Here is a 19,208-nt window from a genome sequence, read left to right on the forward strand (position 1 = left end):
GTTCTACAGGCTCTGCTCCATGATGTCTGTTCAATAGGGTATGTCTTAAGGCATCTGTTCTATAGGGTTGTGTTCCATGACGTCTGTTCTATAGGGTCTGTTCTAAGGTATTTGTTCTACAGGCTCTGCTCCATGACGTCTGTTCAATAGGGTATGTCTTAAGGCATCTGTTCTATAGGGTTGTGTTCCATGACGTCTGTTCTATAGGGTCTGTTCTGAGGTATCTGTTCTACAGGCTCTGCTCCATGATGTCTGTTCTATAGGGTATGTCTTAAGGCATCTGTTCTATAGGGTCTGTTCCATGACGTCTGTTCAATAGGGTCTGTTCTAAGGTATCTGTTCTATAGAGTCTGTTCCATGATGTTACAGTTAAAAGGAGAGGAAGGCCAGGAAAGAGCAGAACATGAAACTTTGATGATTGATGAAAATTATTAGAATAAAGATATGGAATCAGGTTCCAGCTTTAAGTTCCTCGAACTAAAACCTTTATTATTAATCCATATTTCACAATAAATATTAGTGGAACAAAAAGGTTTTCATCCTTCACGATGATGACTTTATGTATTTATTTAAATTCAGTGCTGTGATTGGCTGTTCACTCAGAGAACCACCACTCTGTTCTCTGGCTCAGTCCACAGGATCTTTAGGAACCTGCTGAGATGATCAACATTCTCTAAACTGTTTTTCAGAGTCTCAACGCTTGGTGGGAATGTGGGGAACAGTTCCATCTGATTGATGTCGCTATCAGCAGAAAAAGCAAATGTTCAGTAATGACCTTCCAGAGATCCAGATCCACTGGATTTATTGGATCAGTTCTGACTCGTCAGCTCAAGGAGCAGAACTCTGCAGCGGTGTTCCAGATGAGTTCAGAGTGGTTTGGCCACGGCCTTCTGTGCTTCCTAAACAGCACAGTGGGCATGAAGAACCAACCATAAACTAATAAAAGACAGTTGCAGACTGGTTTGATCCAGTTGGATCCGGTTTGATCCAGTCTGTGAGGAGAAACAGCTGCTCCCTAAATAAACTAAAATCAGAAAAAGAAGACAGACATAAGCCAACAAAGATGCTTCACAACATGAGGAACCAACGAGGAACAGACGATAAACTAATAAAAGACATCTGATCCGGTTGATCCAGTTGGATCCAGTTTGATCCAGTTGGATCCAGTCTGTGAGGAGAAACAGCTGCTCCCTAAATAAACTAAAATCAGAAAAAGAAGACAGACATAAGCCAACAAAGATGCTTCACAACATGAGGAACCAACGAGGAACAGATGATAAACTAATAAAAAGACAGCTGCAGACCGGTCTGATCTGGTTGATCCAGTTGGATCCAGTTGGATCCAGTCAGGAGAAAAACTGCTCCCTAAATAAATTTAAATCAGAAAAAGACAGACATGAGCCGACAAAGGTGCTTCACGACATAAGGAACCAACGAGGAACAGATGATAAACTAATAAAAAGACAGCTGCAGACCGGTCTGATCCAGTTTGATCCAGTCTGTGAGGAGAAAAACTGCTCCCTAAATAAACTAAAATCAGAAAAAGAAGACAGACATGAGCCAACAAAGGTGCTTCACGACATGAGGAACCAACAAGGAACAGATGATAAACTAATAAAAGACAGCTGCAGACTGGTCTGGTCCGGTTGATTCCGGTTTGATCAAGTCTGTGAGGAGAAAAACTGCTCCCTAAATAAACTAAAATCAGAAAAAGAAGACAGACATGAGCCAACAAAGGTGCTTCACGACATAAGGAACCAACGAGGAACAGATGATAAACTAATAAAAAGACAGCTGCAGAACGGTCTGATCCGGTTTAATCCAGTTGGATCTGGTTTGATCAAGTCTGTGAGGACAAAGCTGCTCCTTAAAAAAACTGATAAATAAGACAGACATGACCTAACAAAACTGCTTCAGCAACCAAAATGCAGAAGAGAAAAATATGTAATAAACAGTGCTGCAGCGGTCCAGATCGCACTGATCCCATCCGGTCCAGTTTGATCCGTTTGATTGAAACGTGGAAATAAGTGCGTCAACATTCCTGAACGTCCTTTGGACCTGTCAGGGTGTTCAGACCAGGCCTGTCTAAGAACTGGAGTTTAGGCTCTGAAGAACCCAGCTCTTCAGACAGGCTCCAGAAGATGTTCTGAAGTGCTTTTCCACAACGGTTATCTTCAATTGTTACTTCCTGCTTGGTGCGTTTTGGTTGGTTGTCTTCTTCACCCGTCTGGCACTGATTGTCTTCTGATGACTCTGGTGTCTCTCTGTGGAAATGCTCCGTCTGAAGACCCTGTCCAGGGCAGAGCATCACTGCTGCGCCAGCAGGGCGTTCCTGTTGGCCTTCATCTTCTCCAGGCGCTTGGACAGGTGGCTGTTGGTGACCTCCAGCTCCTCGATGCGGTCCAGAGCTGAGCGGAGCTGAAAGGAACGACACATTGTTACCAGAACAGTTCCACACAGAAAACACACCAAAGATCTTTAAAAAAGTCTGAAATAAAAACCAACAAGAACTGAAACATTGTGTTAAACTAAACCTGACGTCAGTTAGTGAACAGGGTCGCCTGGTTAGTGAACCTGAGACCTTCTTGTTGCAGGGCAGTCCTGCTAGCATCTGGCCAGCTCCATTAACGAAGCAGGCGAGTTTAAATGAGGAGAAAATAAACATTCCCAGCGGTGTCTGCACAGCCAAAGCTGAAGGGGGCGCTCTCACCTCTCTCTGCAGTCTTCTCTTTTCCACCTTCAGCTCATCTTCAATCTTCTCCGCGTTCTCAGACGCCGACTTGTAGCGACACACCTGACCCTCAAGGCGCAGCACCTGAGCAGGGAACAGTAGAACGTGGCAGGCTGTAATTCAGCAGTGGAGGCAGAGGATGCTAGATGGAACGTAGCAGCGGGTTCTGCTGATCACATGCACTGATTTACTGAAGACCTCCACAGAAAACAGCAGATTAGTCACATTTTGTTCCAGAGTGGCCACTTCCTGCTCAGACTTCACCAGTTTGAACTTGAGTTCGCTGATCTGCCGGTTGGCGTCTCCTGGTGACGACAGAACATGAAGAACTCAGGACTTATTGAGCAGCAGACAAACACAGCGGATCTGATCAGGAACCTACTCTGCAGGTCCAACAGGTGAGGGTCTATGCCGTTCTCCTGAGCGTTCTCGCCTGGGTTCTGTACTCCATCCTGGCCGTTCCTCTGATTCAGCTGAGAGGTCAGCAGCCTGACCTGGACATAAAGGTCTGGGGTTAAAGCCGTGTTCTCCAACATCTCGCAGCGTCTTGACAGTTGGAACCAAAGGTTCTGACCTGATCCCGTAAACTTTCTCTGTCCTCAAACAGTTTCTTCATCCGCAGTTCTGCAGCAGAACACAAAGAGAGGATTTAGGTCCTCATCCAGCTCCACCGTGAGAAGCTGCTGAGAAAGGTTCTTCAGACTTTTCTCCAAAACTATTTATTTCATTAACTTTAACGTCTCAGACTAGTAATATTACCTTCCGCTCCTTCAAAGCTCCTTTGGCTGAAAAGTTTCACTCCTGCTGTGGATTTATTCACAATCTAATTCAAAACAAAGTGGGTCAACAGCTCTGAGGAACTCCTCTGTTCTGGGAGGTAAACAATGTGGATTCATTTAAGAGTCCCTGGACGGAACCGTGAATTCACCCATGGTGGACGTAATCCACACATTTCATTTAATTACGTCAATTAATTTCAGTTAGAAACTTTCATTGAATCTTTTCAGTTCAGTAGACTGACTTTCAATCAGGTCTCAACTTCAAATTATTTCTGACCTTGTAAAGTATCGTAAATCAGGCTGCAGGTAGAACGTTAGCTTACCCTTTAGGTGTGGAGAACATCATGTACTGAGGATACAAAAACACGACCAGAACATGGAGCTTTAGGGTTCAGCGGATATATTTATTTCTCGATAGTTCACAGCTTCCTGTATTTTCTAATGAATCATGAATCACGTCTGCAGGAACCTAAATAAATTCCCAAACGTCTTTCTCTTGGTCAGAACTAACGGAGAACATGTTTTCCTCGGTTTCCTAAATATTGCTCCTTTAACATTTACAACAGTGGTGAGCACAGACAACCAACAAGTTAGCTTCTCAAATTTAGATTCCACCAACGAAAATATTAGCTTTACTACGTTAAACTGATGCTAAATAAGAACATTTGAGTTAGCTGAATGCTAACTGTTAGCCGCTAATGTTAGCCGCTAACCGCCAGCTGTCGCTCAGTCTGCGTCACTCGTCTTTAGACAAAGAAGATGCTGCCTGAATTAAGCAGAAATAGAAGTCGGTTCCACCGTTGCTCTGTAGAATCCTGGTTAAATGTCCCTTCATGCTTGCCGTAGGGCAGGCAGGATGACGGCAGGTTTTACGTACAGAAGTGTTGGAAGAAGAAGAGTCCAGTCTGTTCCTCCTGGTGCCGGTTAGCCCATGGTTCACAGTATCCATCAGAACACCTTGTTTAATACGCATGCGTTACATTCCATTCATCCTTCCAGCATGCCTCCGACTACCAGGGGTTTATGTGTATTATATTCCATGAATTATATTACATTCATTGCACATTACTTAATTGCACGCCTTGTACGGTGAAGTTCAGCCGGTTTCCCTCAAACTGAGCCGTAGAATCATTGATTCTCCTGTTAAATCGTTCATGTGGGCTCGAGTTAGCGACGTTTAGCAGCGTTTAGCAGCGTTTAGCAACGTTTAGCAGCAGTTAGCGGCGTTTAGCGGCGTTTAGCGGCGTTTAGCAGCGTTTAGCAGGGTTTAGCAGCAGTTAGCGGCGTTTAGCAGCGTTTAGCAGCGTTCCTCAAACTGAGCCGTAAAATCATTGACTCTCCTGTTAAATCGTTCATGTGGGCTCGAGTTAGCGACGTTTAGCAGCGTTTAGCAGCGTTTAGCAGCGTTTAGCAGCATTTAGCAGGGTTTAGCAGCAGTTAGCGGCGTTTAGCAGCGTTTAGCAGGGTTTAGCAGCAGTTAGCGGCGTTTAGCAGCGTTTAGCAGCGTTCCTCAAACTGAGCCGTAAAATCATTGACTCTCCTGTTAAATCGTTCATGTGGGCTCGAGTTAGCGACGTTTAGCAGCGTTTAGCAGCGTTTAGCAGCATTTAGCAGGGTTTAGCAGCAGTTAGCGGCGTTTAGCAGCGTTTAGCAGCGTTCCTCAAACTGAGCCGTAAAATCATTGACTCTCCTGTTAAATCGTTCATGTGGGCTCAAGTTAGCGGCGTTTAGCACCGTTTTACAGCAGTTAGCAGCATTTAGCAGCGTTTTGCAGTGTTTTGCAGCGTTTAGCAACGTTTAGCAGCGTTCCTCAAACTGAGCCGTAAAATCATTGACTCTTCTGTTAAATCGTTCATGTGGGCTCGAGTTAGTGGTGTTTAGCAGCGTTTAGCAGCAGTTAGCGGCGTTTAGCAGCATTTAGCAGCAGTTAGCAGCGTTTAGCGACGTTTAGCAGCGTTTAGCATCAGTTAGCAGCGTTTAGCAGCATTCCTCAAACTGAGCCATAGAATCATTGATTCTCCTGTTAAATCGTTCATGTGGGCTCGAGTTAGCGACGTTTAGCAGCGTTTAGCAGCATTTACCAGCAGTTAGCAGCAGTTAGCAGCGTTTAGCATCAGTTAGCAGCGTTTAGCAGTGTTCCTCAAACTGGGAACATTTCAGAATCTTCATAAATCGTATTTTATAACAAGCCCCATCGACGTAACGCTTGACAAATGCACGCTGTTTTGGTAAAATGGTCGACACCAAGAGTTAAAACCGGACAGGACAGGGTATCCTGACAGGGTCTGCCCCACCGACAGCATCCAGACCACAGCTAGAAGCAGCAGGAGCTGTTAACCACGGTGCTGCTGTGGAGAACAGGGGCCTAATCGGTGGATGGACATCTGGAACGTTGTTAGCATGCTCACAGGTACTGAAACCCAGTAAGGTGGAGCCTACCGGCCCGTTTCTAAGCTTGGTGAGAACGATGATGCGCTGAATCAAAAGGCTTGTAGTCCCACCGCTGCTACTCAGGGTCGAGGAGCAGCAGCAGAAGAAGATGCTGACTTCATGAAATCTTGCAGTCGGTGTTATCGTGTTTCCTGCTGTCCAGACTGGGTTCTTCGTGGTCCGGCTCTGGTTCTGCACTGCCCAGTGGTGGAACAACGGCGTGAACCTCCGCCTCCGTCCTGGACCGGTCCTGCTGCTGTGGTGGAGGCGCTCTGATCTCCTCTTCCTCCTCGTCAGCCTCCTCACAGCTGTCCATGTCTTCCACCGACAGCTCCTCCACTGAACCCACACTGGAGCCCTCCAGCCGTCGTCCCTCCTGGAGGCCCAGCAGAGCCAGTTCAGGAACGGCCAAGGCTCGGATCTCTTCAGCGGTCACTTCCATGAATCTCCTGACAGAGGAACTTTGTCCAGCTGCAGAGTGTGCCGCCACGCGGTTCCCTCTCAGCTCCTTTGATTCTGAGGCAGGAAGCTGAAGATGGCTTTGACTATCGGACGTCTTCCCCAAACTGAGCTCAGACCTGGACTGCGGTTCTGCAAAGTACGAGTCAACAAAGACAAAGTCTGCAGAGGAGTTGTTCACAGGAGAAGCAGGTGGGTGGAAGCAGCATCCAGCAGGACTGGCTCCAGACTCAGCGTCCATCTGCAGGTGTCTGTGTCTGGACCAGGTCCCTCTGTCGGTGCTGGCGGTATGGTGGTGAGGAGTGGAGCTAGCTCTGTTTGAGGAACCAGACTGGTTCTCCATCCTCTCTGAGGCTGAACCCACTCTGTGTGAGGCAGAATCTCCTCCCACACATCCAGGACGCTCTGCTGGTTCTCTGGCTAGGCTTGCCAGATGCAGCCATGTCTTCATGGAGGGTCTGGAACCCACCACTGGCCTTATTAACGCATGTCCTCCTCCTTCATTCTGACAGGACTCATTTCCTGGGCCGTTCCTAAGCGTGTTCTCCAAGTCTGAGATCCACTGATGGAGACAGATGAGGATTTCTGAGAAGATTCTGGAGATTTCAACCACAAACCCTGGTGTGTCCTCCAACCCTTGGAGCAGATCTTGGACAGTGTTCTCCAAACTGGTCCACGTGTCCTCTGGAACAAAGGGTGATGTTCTCTGTGGGTGCTCAGGGCAAGCTGTGGGGGTCTGAGTAGCTCCTAGGAGTGGGTCTCCAGGGCTTTGCTTCTGACATTGCTCGGGTCTTCCCAAAGATTCAGGAGAAGACGTAGCAGCTGCTTGAGTCTCCAGTTTGGCTTCAGTCCTGTTGGCGGACCTTTCTGGACTCAACCTTTCCGTCTCAACCATCGACTCTCTGGGACCAACTTCACTGAAACCTGGAGCATCTTCATCTGGACTCTGGGGACCCACATCTAAGGAACACAAGTCTTTTTGTTCTACGTCTGTTTCAGAGGAAGAAGCTTTGCTTTCCAGTGTGGAAGGGACATCCTGGTTTATCGTCTCTTCAGACAGAGACTTCAGTTTTCCAGACGGTGAAAGACCCAGCACCACCAATCGATTGTCCAGGATCATCTCTTTAGCAGGTCGAGGTGGAACAAGTCTGGATCTGAGGACCTTTCCAGATGATTGGTCCAGGACAGATACGGTCTTTCTGGTGGATTCCCTCATTCTTCCTAAGTTGTTCAGGTCCATGACCCCAACAGATCCAGGGTTACCCGCCGTGGTGGTATCTCTGAAGGCCTGCTCAGGCCTGTGATCTGGCTCTCCACGCCCGTCTCTGCTGGGCTGTTTTTTATTAGCTCTGTTTCCATCCCCTTTAAAGGGAAGGTTCTTGGTGGGATCAGCTCCTTTGCTCCGCGGTTGCCGGTTTCGCCTTCTTTCGGCCGGGTTCCGTCTCTCTCTGGACGGTCTGGCCTGGTCACTCCCAGAGATCATGTTGTTGTCTTTGGGGTCGTTTTGAGGGGTTCTGTTGTCCTCTGCTGGCTGCCGCTCTGAAGCTTTCCCTGAAAGACCACGAAGAGACATTGGAGGACCGAACCGAGCCGACATTCAGGATGGAAAACAGACAGTAGGAGGAGATTAACCGAGGCGACGAGGACAGGAGGACCCCAGAAGAATCACAGGAGGACCGGAGCCCACGGGTTAACGAGCTGATTTAAAAGCAGACAGAACCATACACCGGGTACAAACGTCAACCAACATGAACTTCATGCTTCTTAGTCTCCTATCCAGAAGTGATAATTAGATGAAACCAAAGGCTTGGTTAGATATCCCAAAGTTTCAGTGAACATTGTTGTAACTAACTCCTACCCAGCATGCTCTCTCTGCCGCTCTGAGACGAGTCCTCGGCCAGTCGGGAGGCGCATTCATCCTCAGCTTGCTCTGCATCGCCGTTGGTGGAGGTGTCAGGAGAGACTAGCACGCCGTGGTCCTGTTGGGCCAAGAGCTGTGAATCAGTGATCAACCGCAGACTCTGAGGACATTTTCTACCTCCTGGGCTTCACTGTCGCCCAGAAACAGCCCGACCTGAGTCACAATACAAGTTTAACAGCAGACAAGAGACAAAGTTCTGGACCACATGAGCCAAAACTACAACGGTTTGGTTCCGTAGAGGTTTTTGAGGCTCGGTGCCAAACAGCGTAGACCAATAATGGATAATAAGAGCTGTTTCTTAGAGGTGTAACATATTCAGGATGGAATGTGTGTCGTGTGTTGGGAGGTCTGCACGGGTCCAACTGGACACAACAAAATGTTCCTTTAAAGATTTCCAGAGAAATCGTATATTAGGTACCATCTTCAGTCCAAACCGGACAGAAGTATCCTGACTGCTTCAGCACCGGGTCTATTCCTCACAAAAATAGGTTTTAGTACAGCAAATATTGGCTAATCTGTGTCTGCTGGTGTGGGGGGGGGCTATTAGTGCTGAGTTTTATTGTTGGAGCAAAGTTATCAAAACAGCTCTGATAAGAGTCCACATATGGACTTTAGTAGATGGACATGAAATAATATCTTATAGCAGGAAATGTTGGAGGGAGTCTGAATTCAAGGAAAACAATAGCAAGAAAACACCAAATGTGGTTTAGGGCATTCATGATGAATGTGGGCGAAGACCCAAAATCTGATGGCTATATTATCAGAAAATGATCTCTTTGAACTTTCCATTGGGCTAAACGGCTGTTTTTACTGACAAAGTCTGCCAATCAAAGGCTGGAATGTGTCTTCCTGAGAGTCATGTGACCATTTAAAGCGCTGGTATTGGTTCTTGCTGCTTGTTGAAAGCTTTCTATCTTTCCAAGGAAAGCCCTGTGGCTCCAGGGAGGTCTAAACAGCAACCCCTCAGGCGGTAGTTCCTGCAGGGAAGAACATTTGGCTCTGGAGGCAGATACACTAACAATGGGCCATGAGTGAACCCGTGCTACATGAGAACGTGAGGAACTTCCTCTTTGTGGCATAATCGTATCTGCAGGAAGTCTTAATGAGACAAACGTTTCCTTCTGCGCGTCACCAAGAACCCGTCTGAGGACGATTTGGTCCAAATACCTTGAGGGAGTCTCGCAGCCGGACCACCTCGGCACGCAGCCGGTCACGTTCGATCCGAACAATGTCGGAGGTTTCTCTGTGGCGCTCTAATGCCTGACGTAGGAAGGAGTTAATGAAGGAGGTTAGAGAGGGAACAAGCTTAGGAGGCAGGAAACAAGTAGGAAAACAGCTGTAACGGTTTCTCAGAGGCAGAAAAAGGCCTTCAGCCCTTCCTTGGTTGGGTTCTGTTAATGTCCAATGAACACCAATCAGGATGTTCCAAACACATCTTCTACTGAGTGAATTCATCTGAACTCTGCACCAGAGATGCATTCAGATACGCTTACCCTGTCACTCTGGATTTATCTGAAATATGTGGGCCAGATGTTCAGAGCAGAACCAGTGAACTGTGAACTGGTTCCAGTTCTTCTGCCTCTGGAAACATGAGAAACTGTGCAAGCAGCAGCGTCCTACCGCAATCTTCTTCTCTTTCCACTGCAGAGTTTCCTGCAGGTCAGAGACCTCCTGACGGTAGCTGCCGCTCTTCAGACGCAGGTCAGAGACTTCCTGTCCACCAGAGGGCAGCAGAGGGCAGCAGAGAATGGGCAGCAGAGAATAACAGAGAGCATTAGAGGACAGCAAAGAGCAGCAGAGGGCAGCAGAGGGCAGCAGAGAGTATAAGTGGGCAGCAGAGGGTAGCAGAGAGTATAAGTGGGTAGCAGAGGGCAGTAGAGGGGAGCAGAGAGTAGCAGAGAGTATAAGTGGGCAGCAGAGGGCAGTAGAGGGCAGCAGAGGGTAGCAGAGAGTATAAGTGGGCAGTAGAGGGCAGTAGAGGGCAGCAGAGGGTAGCAGAGAGTATAAGTGGGCAGCAAAGGGCAGCAGAGGGCAGCAGAGGGCAGCAGAGAGTATAAGTGGGCAGCAGAGGGTAGCAGAGAGTATAAGTGGGCAGCAGAGGGCAGCAGAGGGCAGCAGAGGGCAACAGAGGGCAGCAGAGAGTATAAGTGGGCAGCAGAGGGCAGTAGAGGGCAGCAGAGGGAAGCAGAGAGTATAAGTGGGCAGTAGAGGGCAGTAGAGGGCAGTAGAGGGCAGCAGAGGGCAGCAGAGGGCAGCAGAGAGTATAAGTGGGCAGCAGAGGGCAGTAGAGGGCAGCAGAGGGTAGCAGAGAGTATAAGTGGGCAGCAGAGGGCAGTAGAGGGCAGCAGAGGGTAGCAGAGAGTATAAGTGGGCAGTAGAGGGCAGTAGAGGGCAGCAGAGAGTATAAGTGGGCAGTAGAGGGCAGCAGAGGGTAGCAGAGAGTATAAGTGGGCAGTAGAGGGCAGTAGAGGGCAGCAGAGGGTAGCAAAGAGTATAAGTGGGCAGCAGAGGGTAGCAGAGAGTATAAGTGGGCAGCAGAGGGTAGCAGAGAGTATAAGTGGGCAGCAGAGGGCAGCAGAGGGTAGCAGAGGGTAGCAAAGAGTATAAGTGGGCAGCAGAGGGCAGTAGAGGGCAGCAGAGGGTAGCAGAGAGTATAAGTGGGCAGCAGAGGGCAGCAGAGAGTATAAGTGGGCAGCAGAGGGCAGTAGAGGGCAGCAGAGGGTAGCAGAGAGTATAAGTAGGCAGCAGAGGGTAGCAGAGAGTATAAGTGGGCAGCAGAGGGCAGCAGAGGGTAGCAAAGAGTATAAGTGGGCAGCAGAGGGCAGTAGAGGGCAGCAGAGGGTAGCAGAGAGTATAAGTGGGCAGCAGAGGGCAGCAGAGAGTATAAGTGGGCAGCAGAGGGCAGTAGAGGGCAGCAGAGGGTAGCAGAGAGTATAAGTGGGCAGCAGAGGGCAGCAGAGGGTAGCAGAGGGTAGCAAAGAGTATAAGTGGGCAGCAGAGGGCAGTAGAGGGCAGCAGAGGGTAGCAGAGAGTATAAGTGGGCAGCAGAGGGCAGCAGAGGGCAACAGAGGGTAGCAAAGAGTATAAGTGGGCAGCAAAGAGCAGCAGAGGGCAGTAGAGGGTAGCAGAGAGTATAAGTGGGCAGCAGAGGGTAGCAGAGAGTATAAGTGGGCAGCAGAGGGCAGCAGAGACTATAAGAGGGCAGCAAAGAGCAGCAGTGGCCAGCAGAGGGCAGCAGAGAGTATAAGTGGGCAGGAGGATATGCAGGAAGGATAAGGTAGAGCTGATCAGAGTTCAGTGTGACAGACTGGCGACCTGTCCAGGTGAACCCCGCCTCTCGCCCATTGAATGCTGGAGATAGGCACCAGCACCCCCCATCAACCCAACAGGGACATGCATGACGGAGTATGGATTGATGGATCTGAGTTCAGATGTTTGGATAAATGTAAATAAATGTGACCAAATCTTTGGTTGAACTGGATTCAGATTGCTAAGCGTAGTTCAGCCTGTTCTGGGTCACCCTGCATTAGTACCTGCTGCTGCTGACCCGATAATGTCGGCCATTACCGGAACCAGTTCCTGTATCGGGTGAAACTCTGTCCCACGCTGTCAGAAAACACGAGTTCATAGCTTCCATATCTGCTTATCTGACCATGACACAGCACCCACTCAGGTACAGGGCTGGACTTTGACTAGGCCATTCCACAGCCTCATGTTGTTTTTTCAACCATTCAGAGGTGAACGTGCCGTTTAGCTGGTTCATCACCCGCTGCAGAACCAAGCCAAGCTGATGGTCGGACCTTCTGCTTCAGGACCTCTGCTAGAGAGCAGACCTCAAGTCCTCCAGGTCCTGGAGCTCCACACCAGGTCCAGACCACCAAGTTCCCTTCTTCACAGCCTCAGGGTGGATTACCCCTTAATTAATTAATCCTGATTTTAAACATCAGTTGAAGATCTGACACATTTAAAGAGTCTTAAGAACAGAAATCTTTCAGGGGGTAGATACTTCCCCTACCCTGTCCTCTAGGGATGAGTCTAATTTAGAGACCTCTAGATCAGATAATGGCTGAACATGTTTGGGTGTAATTATGTGTCCGGGGCGTTCTGACCGTCAGCAGCTCGTTGCTTCGTCTCAGGCTCTCTTCCATCTCCTTGAACTGGACCTTCAGGACGCTGTGGGCCTGACGCTCGCGCTCCAGCTCCTGCAGAGACACCAAGCCGAGCTCTAAGACCCCCACCGTCAACACAGAGAGCAGCCGCAGAGATCCTGACCTTGCTGGAGTCCTCGCCGCGGCGCCGGGCCTCCCACAGCAGCTCCTCCATGTCGCTGAGCTCCTCCCTCAGGTTCTCCACCTGGAACATCAGCGTCGTCTTGTCGTTGTGCAGCTGAGCGTTGGACACCATCGCTCTGCGGTACTTCTCCTCCGCCTCCGCCAGGGAGTCCTGCAGGGCACCAGGGTCACATGACGGTCTACAACCAGCCCTGCTCAGCTCTCACTGGACTGAAGCGGACCTAGCTGGTTCAGGTTCTGCTTCAGCGCCACTGGTACTAAAGACTGGAGGAGTACCTTCATCTCTCTGATCGATGCCTCCGTCTCCACGGAGAACGACGTGTCACAGCTTCCTCTGCGTGACGAGGCTCCGCCCAGCGAGGCCAGCGTGGCGGCGGACAGCGTGGACGCCGTCCTGGAGCCCTGAGACAGCGAGACGGACACCTTTAGTCTCTCTGGCCGCTACGGGGCCGCTACGGGGCCCCTGGGTCCCGGCTCAGCGGTCTCACCTTATCGATGAACTCCCGGTCGGTCCTCTCCTCCACCTGAACACACACAGAGGGAAACGGGTCAGTAACCGACCAATCAGATCCATCCAGGGCCTGATTGGCTGCAACACCACAGACAGTCAGCAGGGGGAGCTGGAGGGCCCCCCTCTCTCACCACAGGGCTGGCACGAGCTGAGCTGGCCCTGGAGGAGGCCCGAGAGCTGGAGCCCAGCAGCCCGCCGTAGTCGGAAGGCTTAGGGCGCAGGAAACAAGGAAAGGAGGCAAGGAAAGAGGGAAGACATAGAGAGAATGTCTTAGTGAAGCCATGAGAGCAGAACATCCCAGATATGTTAGAAACAGGCGGGTCCAGTTCATGAAGGACCTAAACAGAGACGTCTGGTGCAGCCATGAGGTTTAATCCTGACATAAGGACAAACTGAACTCAGAACCGGACCGCAGAGCCTCCACCAATAAGACATCACCGCCCTGAAGACTGGGTCTCTGAACAACCATGAAGGTCTATAAACGTCTCTGAAGGTCTCTGAAAGTGTCTAAAGGTCTCTGAACAACCATGAAGGTCTATAAACGTCTCTGAAGGTCTCTGAACGTCTCTGAAGGTCTATAAACGTCTCTGAACGTCTCTAATCATGTTTGAAGGTCTCTGAACAACCATGAAGGTCTATAAACGTCTCTGAAGGTCTCTGAAAGTGTCTGAATGTATCCGAACGTGTCTGAAGGTCTATGAACGTCTCTGAACGTCAGTGTTGTAGTACTCGAGTCCGAGTCATTAGCTAAATTTAGAGACTTGTGACTTGACTTGGACTTGAGCACTGATGACTCGAACTTGGACTCGGACTCCTACATTCAGATCATTCTGACTCGGAAATTGAGAAAAAGACTTGACTTGTTTTATATCATTAGGCTATAATTTTAATATGTCATTAGAATATTATTTGGTGTATGATTTTAATATTTAAATTATTAATGCAATGGAATGTTACTGCTTCATGTCATACATCACACGTCATGGCATGTTCCTACAATGAACGTTAATTTTCACTGCGGCATGCCTGGAGGAGAGATGAGTGCCCCGAAGATTGTCCGTTTCGCGTTTAAGGATTTCACCTGCATTGGCAGAAAATGGAGTGCAAAATGCTCCATATGTAATGGATCAATAGTAACTCGACTCGGACTTCACTCGGAAGAGTAATGGACTTGACTCGGACTCGACTCGGATTTTTTTAATGACTTGGACTTGACTCGGACTTGAACACTGGAGACTCGAACCTGGACTCGGACTCGAGGCACAGTGACTTGACTACAACACTGCTGAACATCTCTGAACATCTCTGAACATCTCTGACCCAGAGACGGTTTGTGATGGACTCACCCTGTAGCTGCCACGGCTGCCAACAGACATCCTCTCCTCGTCATCGGAGATCTACAGACAAACAAGCAGGAGATGAATGGAGCGCACCCAGACTCATCAGTCAGAGCAGCGCTTCCACTCAGGTGAACGAGAGCAAACACAGAAGAAGAAGAGATACAGACCGAGGTGTGCCTCCGAGAAAGGCGAGAGTAGCGCTCACTGTCCTCCTGAAAGGCCAAGAAGAAGACGCGTTAGAGGAGGAGATGAAAGAAGCACACCGAGTCGGCAGAACGTCCGCCTGACAGACAGAGAGCAGGGAGAACAGCCTGCCAGACATGCTGAGGGGTTAAACACACAAATACCTGCAGCTAACACCACAACTACTTAAAGGTGGAGCTCAGTGAATAAAATCATTCTGGTAACATGCAGCCTGAAGAACGTCCGCCTGACAGACAGAGAGCAGGGAGAACAGCCTGCCAGACATGCCGAGGGGTTAAAGATACAAATACCTGCTGCTAACACTACAACTACTTAAAGATGGAGCTCAGTGAATAAAATTATTCTGGTAACATGCAGCCTGAAGAATGTCCGCCTGACAGACAGAGAGCAGGGAGAACAGCCTGCCAGACATGCCGAGGGGTTAAACACACATATACCTGCTGCTAACACCACAGCTACTTAAAGGTGGAGCTCAGTGAATAAAATCATTCTGGTAACATGCAGGCTGGAGAACTGGAGAACGTCCACCTGACAGACTGAGAGCAGGGAGAACAGCCTGCCAGACATGCCGAGGGGTTAAACACACATATACCTGCTGCTAACACCACAACTACTTAAAGGAGGAGCTCAGAGAATAAAATCATTCTGGTAACATGCAGCCTGAAGAACGTCCGCCTGACAGACTGAGAGCAGGGAGAACAGCCTGCCAGACATGCGAGGGGTTAAACACACAACATCAACACAGACAAGACGCAATAAAGTCAAAACAAGATGCTGGAAGAAGAGAGAAGGGAATTAATGAAGATTATACTATGGTCTGGGTGAATACTGCATTCTGATTGGCTGCAGGGTGTGTGTTAAAGGGTCTTATGGGACACCTATAAAAAGTTCTGGAACAATAGCCAGATTGTTCTGAATTATTGAGCCGGCTCATTAGCTGGGTACCTTGGCAAGGCGTCACATTGAGAGATTTTAAATAGTTCACTTTTAACGGTGATACATTAGAGTATTAGCAATAATATTTTCTATTATGACCAGAGTATAAGCGTGATGAGGTGTCCATTATCTGAAATGAATGGACTGGAAGCAGCTATACATTCATTTCTGATAATACACATCATCCCTTACATGCAGTGAATAAAATAAAAATACAAAAGTTTAGAATCAAACATCGAAAATTAAACATTTTCAAATTAAAAATACAATAAGAAATTGAGAAAATAAAATTAAACAAAACAATAACTTAAAAAAATCATAAAGATACGGGTTACTGTAAAATAAAAATTTGGACCAAAATAAATTAAATTAAATTCACACATTTATTAGAAACAATAAAAAGGGTGGAGCTGAAGTAAGGAGGGGCTAAGGGAGGGAGTGGCTGAAGGGCGGGGCTAAATGTAGGAGGAGCTAAAGGAGGGAGGGGCTAAAAGAGGGTGGGGCTAAAGTAAGCAGGGGCTAAGGTAGTGAGTGGCTGGAGGGCGGGGCTAAATGAAGGAGGGCGGGGCTTAAGGAGGGATGGGCTGAAGGGGGAGGGGCTAAATAAAGGAAGGGCTGAAGGTGGGAGGGGCTAAATAAAGGCGGGGCTAAGGGAAGGTGGAGCTGAAGTAAGGAGGGGCTAAGGGAGGGATTGACTGGAGGGTGTGGCTAAATGAAGGAGGGTGGGGCTAAATGAAGGAAGGGCTGAAAGAGGGCGGGGCTGAAGGAAGGAAGGGGTGAAGGAAGGAAGGGGTGAAGGAAGGAGGGGCTTAAGGATGGTTGGGCTGAGCTGGGGGGGGTCATGCAGAGCAGTCACTGCTAACAGCAGCACAGTCCTACTGAGCGCGTGCAGAACCCACAACAACAACATGCTGGAAACCTCCTCTGATTACAGCGGCTCTCACTGGGAGAACCGGTTCCGCCACATTCATGGGAACTGCTGTAAGTCTGAGGAGGTTCCTCCCGGTCCGAACCGCTCCTACCATCCACTGCTCGATCTGACCCCACTTATTCTCCAGACCATAATACTTCTGTGGAGCAACAGCATCACACGGTTAGAAGCAGCTGGGGAAGAGGCTAGCAGAACTGGAGGAACCGGGCCTACCTTGGTGCTGTGGAACAGCTGCAGAACATGGGGGAGGGAGGGGGGGGGTCAGTAGGGGAAGGTTAGATGGTTACACCTCTGCTGGGTTACACTGAACCAAATGGACCATTACAGAGGTCCCAATTCAAAGACGGGTCATTACGGAGGTCCCAATTTAAAGACGGGTCATTACGGAGGTCCCAATTCAAAGACGGGTCATTACGGAGGTCCCAATTTAAAGACGGGTCATTACGGAGGTCCCAATTCAAAGACGGGTCATTACAGAGGTCCGAATTCAAAGACAGGTCATTACAGAGGTCCCAATTCAAAGACGGGTCATTACGGAGGTCCGAATTCAAAGACGGGTCATTACGGAGGTCCCAATTCAAAGACGGGTCATTACAGAGGTCCGAATTCAAAGACAGGTCATTACAGAGGTCCCAATTCAAAGACGGGTCATTACGGAGGTCCCAATTCAAAGACGGGTCATTACAGAGGTCCGAATTCAAAGACAGGTCATTACAGAGGTCCCAATTCAAAGACGGGTCATTACGGAGGTCCGAATTCAAAGACGGGTCATTACGAAGGTCCGAATTCAAAGATGGGTCATTACGAAGGTCCGAATTCAAAGACGGGTCATCACGGAGGTCCCAATTCAAAGACGGGTCATCACGGAGGTCCCAATTCAAAGACGGGTCATTACGGAGGTCCGAATTCAAAGACGGGTCATCACGGAGGTCCCAATTCAAAGACGGGTCATTACGGAGGTCCGAATTCAAAGACGGGTCATTACGGAGGTCCGAATTCAAAGACGGGTCATCACGGAGGTCCGAATTCAAAGACGGGTCATTACGGAGGTCCCAATTAAAAGACGGGTCATCACGGAGGTCCGAATTCAAAGACGGGTCATTACAGAGGTCCCAATTCAAAGACGGGTCATTACGGAGGTCCCAATTCAAAGACGGGTCATTACGGAGGTCCCAATTCAAAGACGGGTCATTACAGAGGTCCCAATTCAAAGACGGGTCATTACGAAGGTCCGAATTCAAAGACGGGTCATCACGAAGGTCCCAATTCAAAGACGGGTCATTACGGAGGTCCGAATTCAAAGACGGGTCATTACGGAGGTCCGAATTAAAAGACGGGTCATTACGGAGGTCCCAATTTAAAGACGGGTCATCACGGAGGTCCGAATTCAAAGACGGGTCATTACGGAGGTCCGAATTCAAAGACGGGTCATCACGAAGGTCCGAATTCAAAGACGGGTCATTACGGAGGTCCGAATTCAAAGACGGGTCATTACGGAGGTCCGAATTAAAAGACGGGTCATTACGGAGGTCCCAATTAAAAGACGGGTCATTACGGAGGTCCGAATTCAAAGACGGGTCATCGGTCATCACGGAGGTCCGAATTCAAAGACGGGTCATCACGAAGGTCCGAATTAAAAGACGGGTCATTACGGAGGTCCGAATTCAAAGACGGGTCATTACGGAGGTCCGAATTAAAAGACGGGTCATTACGGAGGTCCCAATTAAAAGACGGGTCATTACGGAGGTCCGAATTCAAAGACGGGTCATCACGAAGGTCCGAATTCAAAGACGGGTCATTACGAAGGTCCGAATTCAAAGACGGGTCATTACGGAGGTCCGAATTCAAAGACGGGTCATTACGAAGGTCCGAATTCAAAGACGGGTCATTATGGAGGTCCGAATTAAAAGACGGGTCATCACGGAGGTCCGAATTCAAAGACGGGTCATTACGAAGGTCCGAATTCAAAGACGGGTCACAGAAATACTTTAATAATCCCAGAGGGAAATTCTTTATCTTCTAAAGACTTTTCTCTCTTTTAACTCGGACCCAGTTTCTGTTCCTGCAGGATAAAGTTCTGAAGCAGGTCCGGTTCATTCGTTTCCATAGCAACCAGGCTGACTGGCCCCTCATCCTTACTAACGTGAGGGTTTGTCTGCGGCTCTGGTTCCGCCCGGTTCTACAGAACAAACCTCAGACTCAGAACCAGCTGGTTCTGTTGCTGAAGCTCAGACGGAACCAGCTGGTTCTGATTCTGAAGCTCAGACGGAACCAGCTGGTTCTGTTGCTGAAGCTCAGAACCAGAAGCAGCTGGTTTTGAGGTTTGTTCTGTAGAACCGGGCAGAACCAGCTGGGTCTGTTGCTGAAGCTCAGACAGAACCAGCAGGTTTTGAGGTTTGTTCTGTAGAACCGGGCAGAACCAGCTGGGTCTGTTGCTGAAGCTCAGACAGAACCAGAACCAGCTGGTTCTGTTGCTGAAGCTCAGACAGAACCAGCTGGTTCTGATTCTGAAGCTCAGAACCATAACCAGCTGGTTCTGTTGCTGAAGCTCAGACAGAACCAGAACCAGCTGGTTCTGTTGCTGAAGCTCAGAACCAGAACTAGCTGGTTCTGTTGCTGAAGCTCAGAACCAGCTGGTTCTGATTCTGAAGCTCAGAACCAGAACCTTGTTCTG

At 49.0% G+C, this 19,208-nt stretch overlaps 2 protein-coding genes across 7 annotated transcripts in view; one reads left to right on the forward strand and one right to left on the reverse strand.

Moving 5' to 3' along the window:
• Positions 1 to 1,646: 1,646 nt before the first annotated feature.
• Positions 1,647 to 19,208, reverse strand: part of lrrfip1b (leucine rich repeat (in FLII) interacting protein 1b) — a 31,709-nt gene continuing 14,147 nt past the window's right edge. Inside the window, exons 3-19 of one of the 5 annotated variants that reach the window (XM_036133823.1) lie at positions 16,748 to 16,765; positions 16,626 to 16,673; positions 14,631 to 14,675; positions 14,470 to 14,520; positions 13,255 to 13,332; positions 13,101 to 13,136; positions 12,889 to 13,014; positions 12,593 to 12,763; positions 12,430 to 12,522; positions 9,941 to 10,033; positions 9,488 to 9,580; positions 8,258 to 8,378; positions 3,306 to 3,355; positions 3,114 to 3,225; positions 2,957 to 3,036; positions 2,711 to 2,815; positions 1,647 to 2,418 (exon numbers count right to left, since the gene is read on the reverse strand). In XM_036133823.1, coding sequence (XP_035989716.1) covers positions 2,308 to 2,418; positions 2,711 to 2,815; positions 2,957 to 3,036; positions 3,114 to 3,225; positions 3,306 to 3,355; positions 8,258 to 8,378; positions 9,488 to 9,580; positions 9,941 to 10,033; positions 12,430 to 12,522; positions 12,593 to 12,763; positions 12,889 to 13,014; positions 13,101 to 13,136; positions 13,255 to 13,332; positions 14,470 to 14,520; positions 14,631 to 14,675; positions 16,626 to 16,673; positions 16,748 to 16,765 — 1,431 coding nt within the window. In that variant the 3' untranslated portion in view covers positions 1,647 to 2,307. Of the gene's footprint in view, positions 2,419 to 2,710; positions 2,816 to 2,956; positions 3,037 to 3,113; positions 3,226 to 3,305; positions 3,356 to 4,950; positions 7,951 to 8,257; positions 8,379 to 9,487; positions 9,581 to 9,940; positions 10,034 to 12,429; positions 12,523 to 12,592; positions 12,764 to 12,888; positions 13,015 to 13,100; positions 13,137 to 13,254; positions 13,333 to 14,469; positions 14,521 to 14,630; positions 14,676 to 16,625; positions 16,674 to 16,747; positions 16,766 to 19,208 lie in introns of those variants that run through there. The other 4 variants (XM_036133819.1, XM_036133821.1, XM_036133822.1 and 1 more) reach the window with 4 other exon arrangements.
• LOC118561612 (pre-mRNA-splicing factor 38B-like) lies at positions 16,774 to 18,732 on the forward strand. 2 transcript variants are annotated; one of them, XM_036133845.1, is made up of 2 exons: positions 16,774 to 18,063; positions 18,161 to 18,732. In XM_036133845.1, the coding sequence occupies exons 1-2, from the start codon at positions 16,814 to 16,816 to the stop codon at positions 18,555 to 18,557; spliced, it is 1,647 nt and encodes a 548-aa protein (XP_035989738.1). In that variant the 5' UTR covers positions 16,774 to 16,813; the 3' UTR covers positions 18,558 to 18,732. The 2 variants fall into 2 exon arrangements, with proteins under 2 accessions (XP_035989738.1, XP_035989739.1); XM_036133846.1 differs by having other exon boundaries at positions 16,774 to 17,823; positions 18,131 to 18,732.

Source organism: Fundulus heteroclitus, unplaced genomic scaffold (genome assembly GCF_011125445.2).
Source record: "Fundulus heteroclitus isolate FHET01 unplaced genomic scaffold, MU-UCD_Fhet_4.1 scaffold_68, whole genome shotgun sequence".
In the NCBI taxonomy this organism is placed as follows: Eukaryota; Metazoa; Chordata; class Actinopteri; order Cyprinodontiformes; family Fundulidae; genus Fundulus; species Fundulus heteroclitus.

Bases quoted from the DNA above. Each gene is read 5' to 3' on its own strand.
- LOC118561612 (XM_036133845.1), top strand. From the start codon at position 16,814: ATGGTTACACCTCTGCTGGGTTACACTGAACCAAATGGACCATTACAG. The intron at 18,064-18,160 runs GTCCCAATTAAA...GTCATCACGAAG, and splicing joins AAAGACGGGTCATTACGGAG to GTCCGAATTAAAAGACGGGT.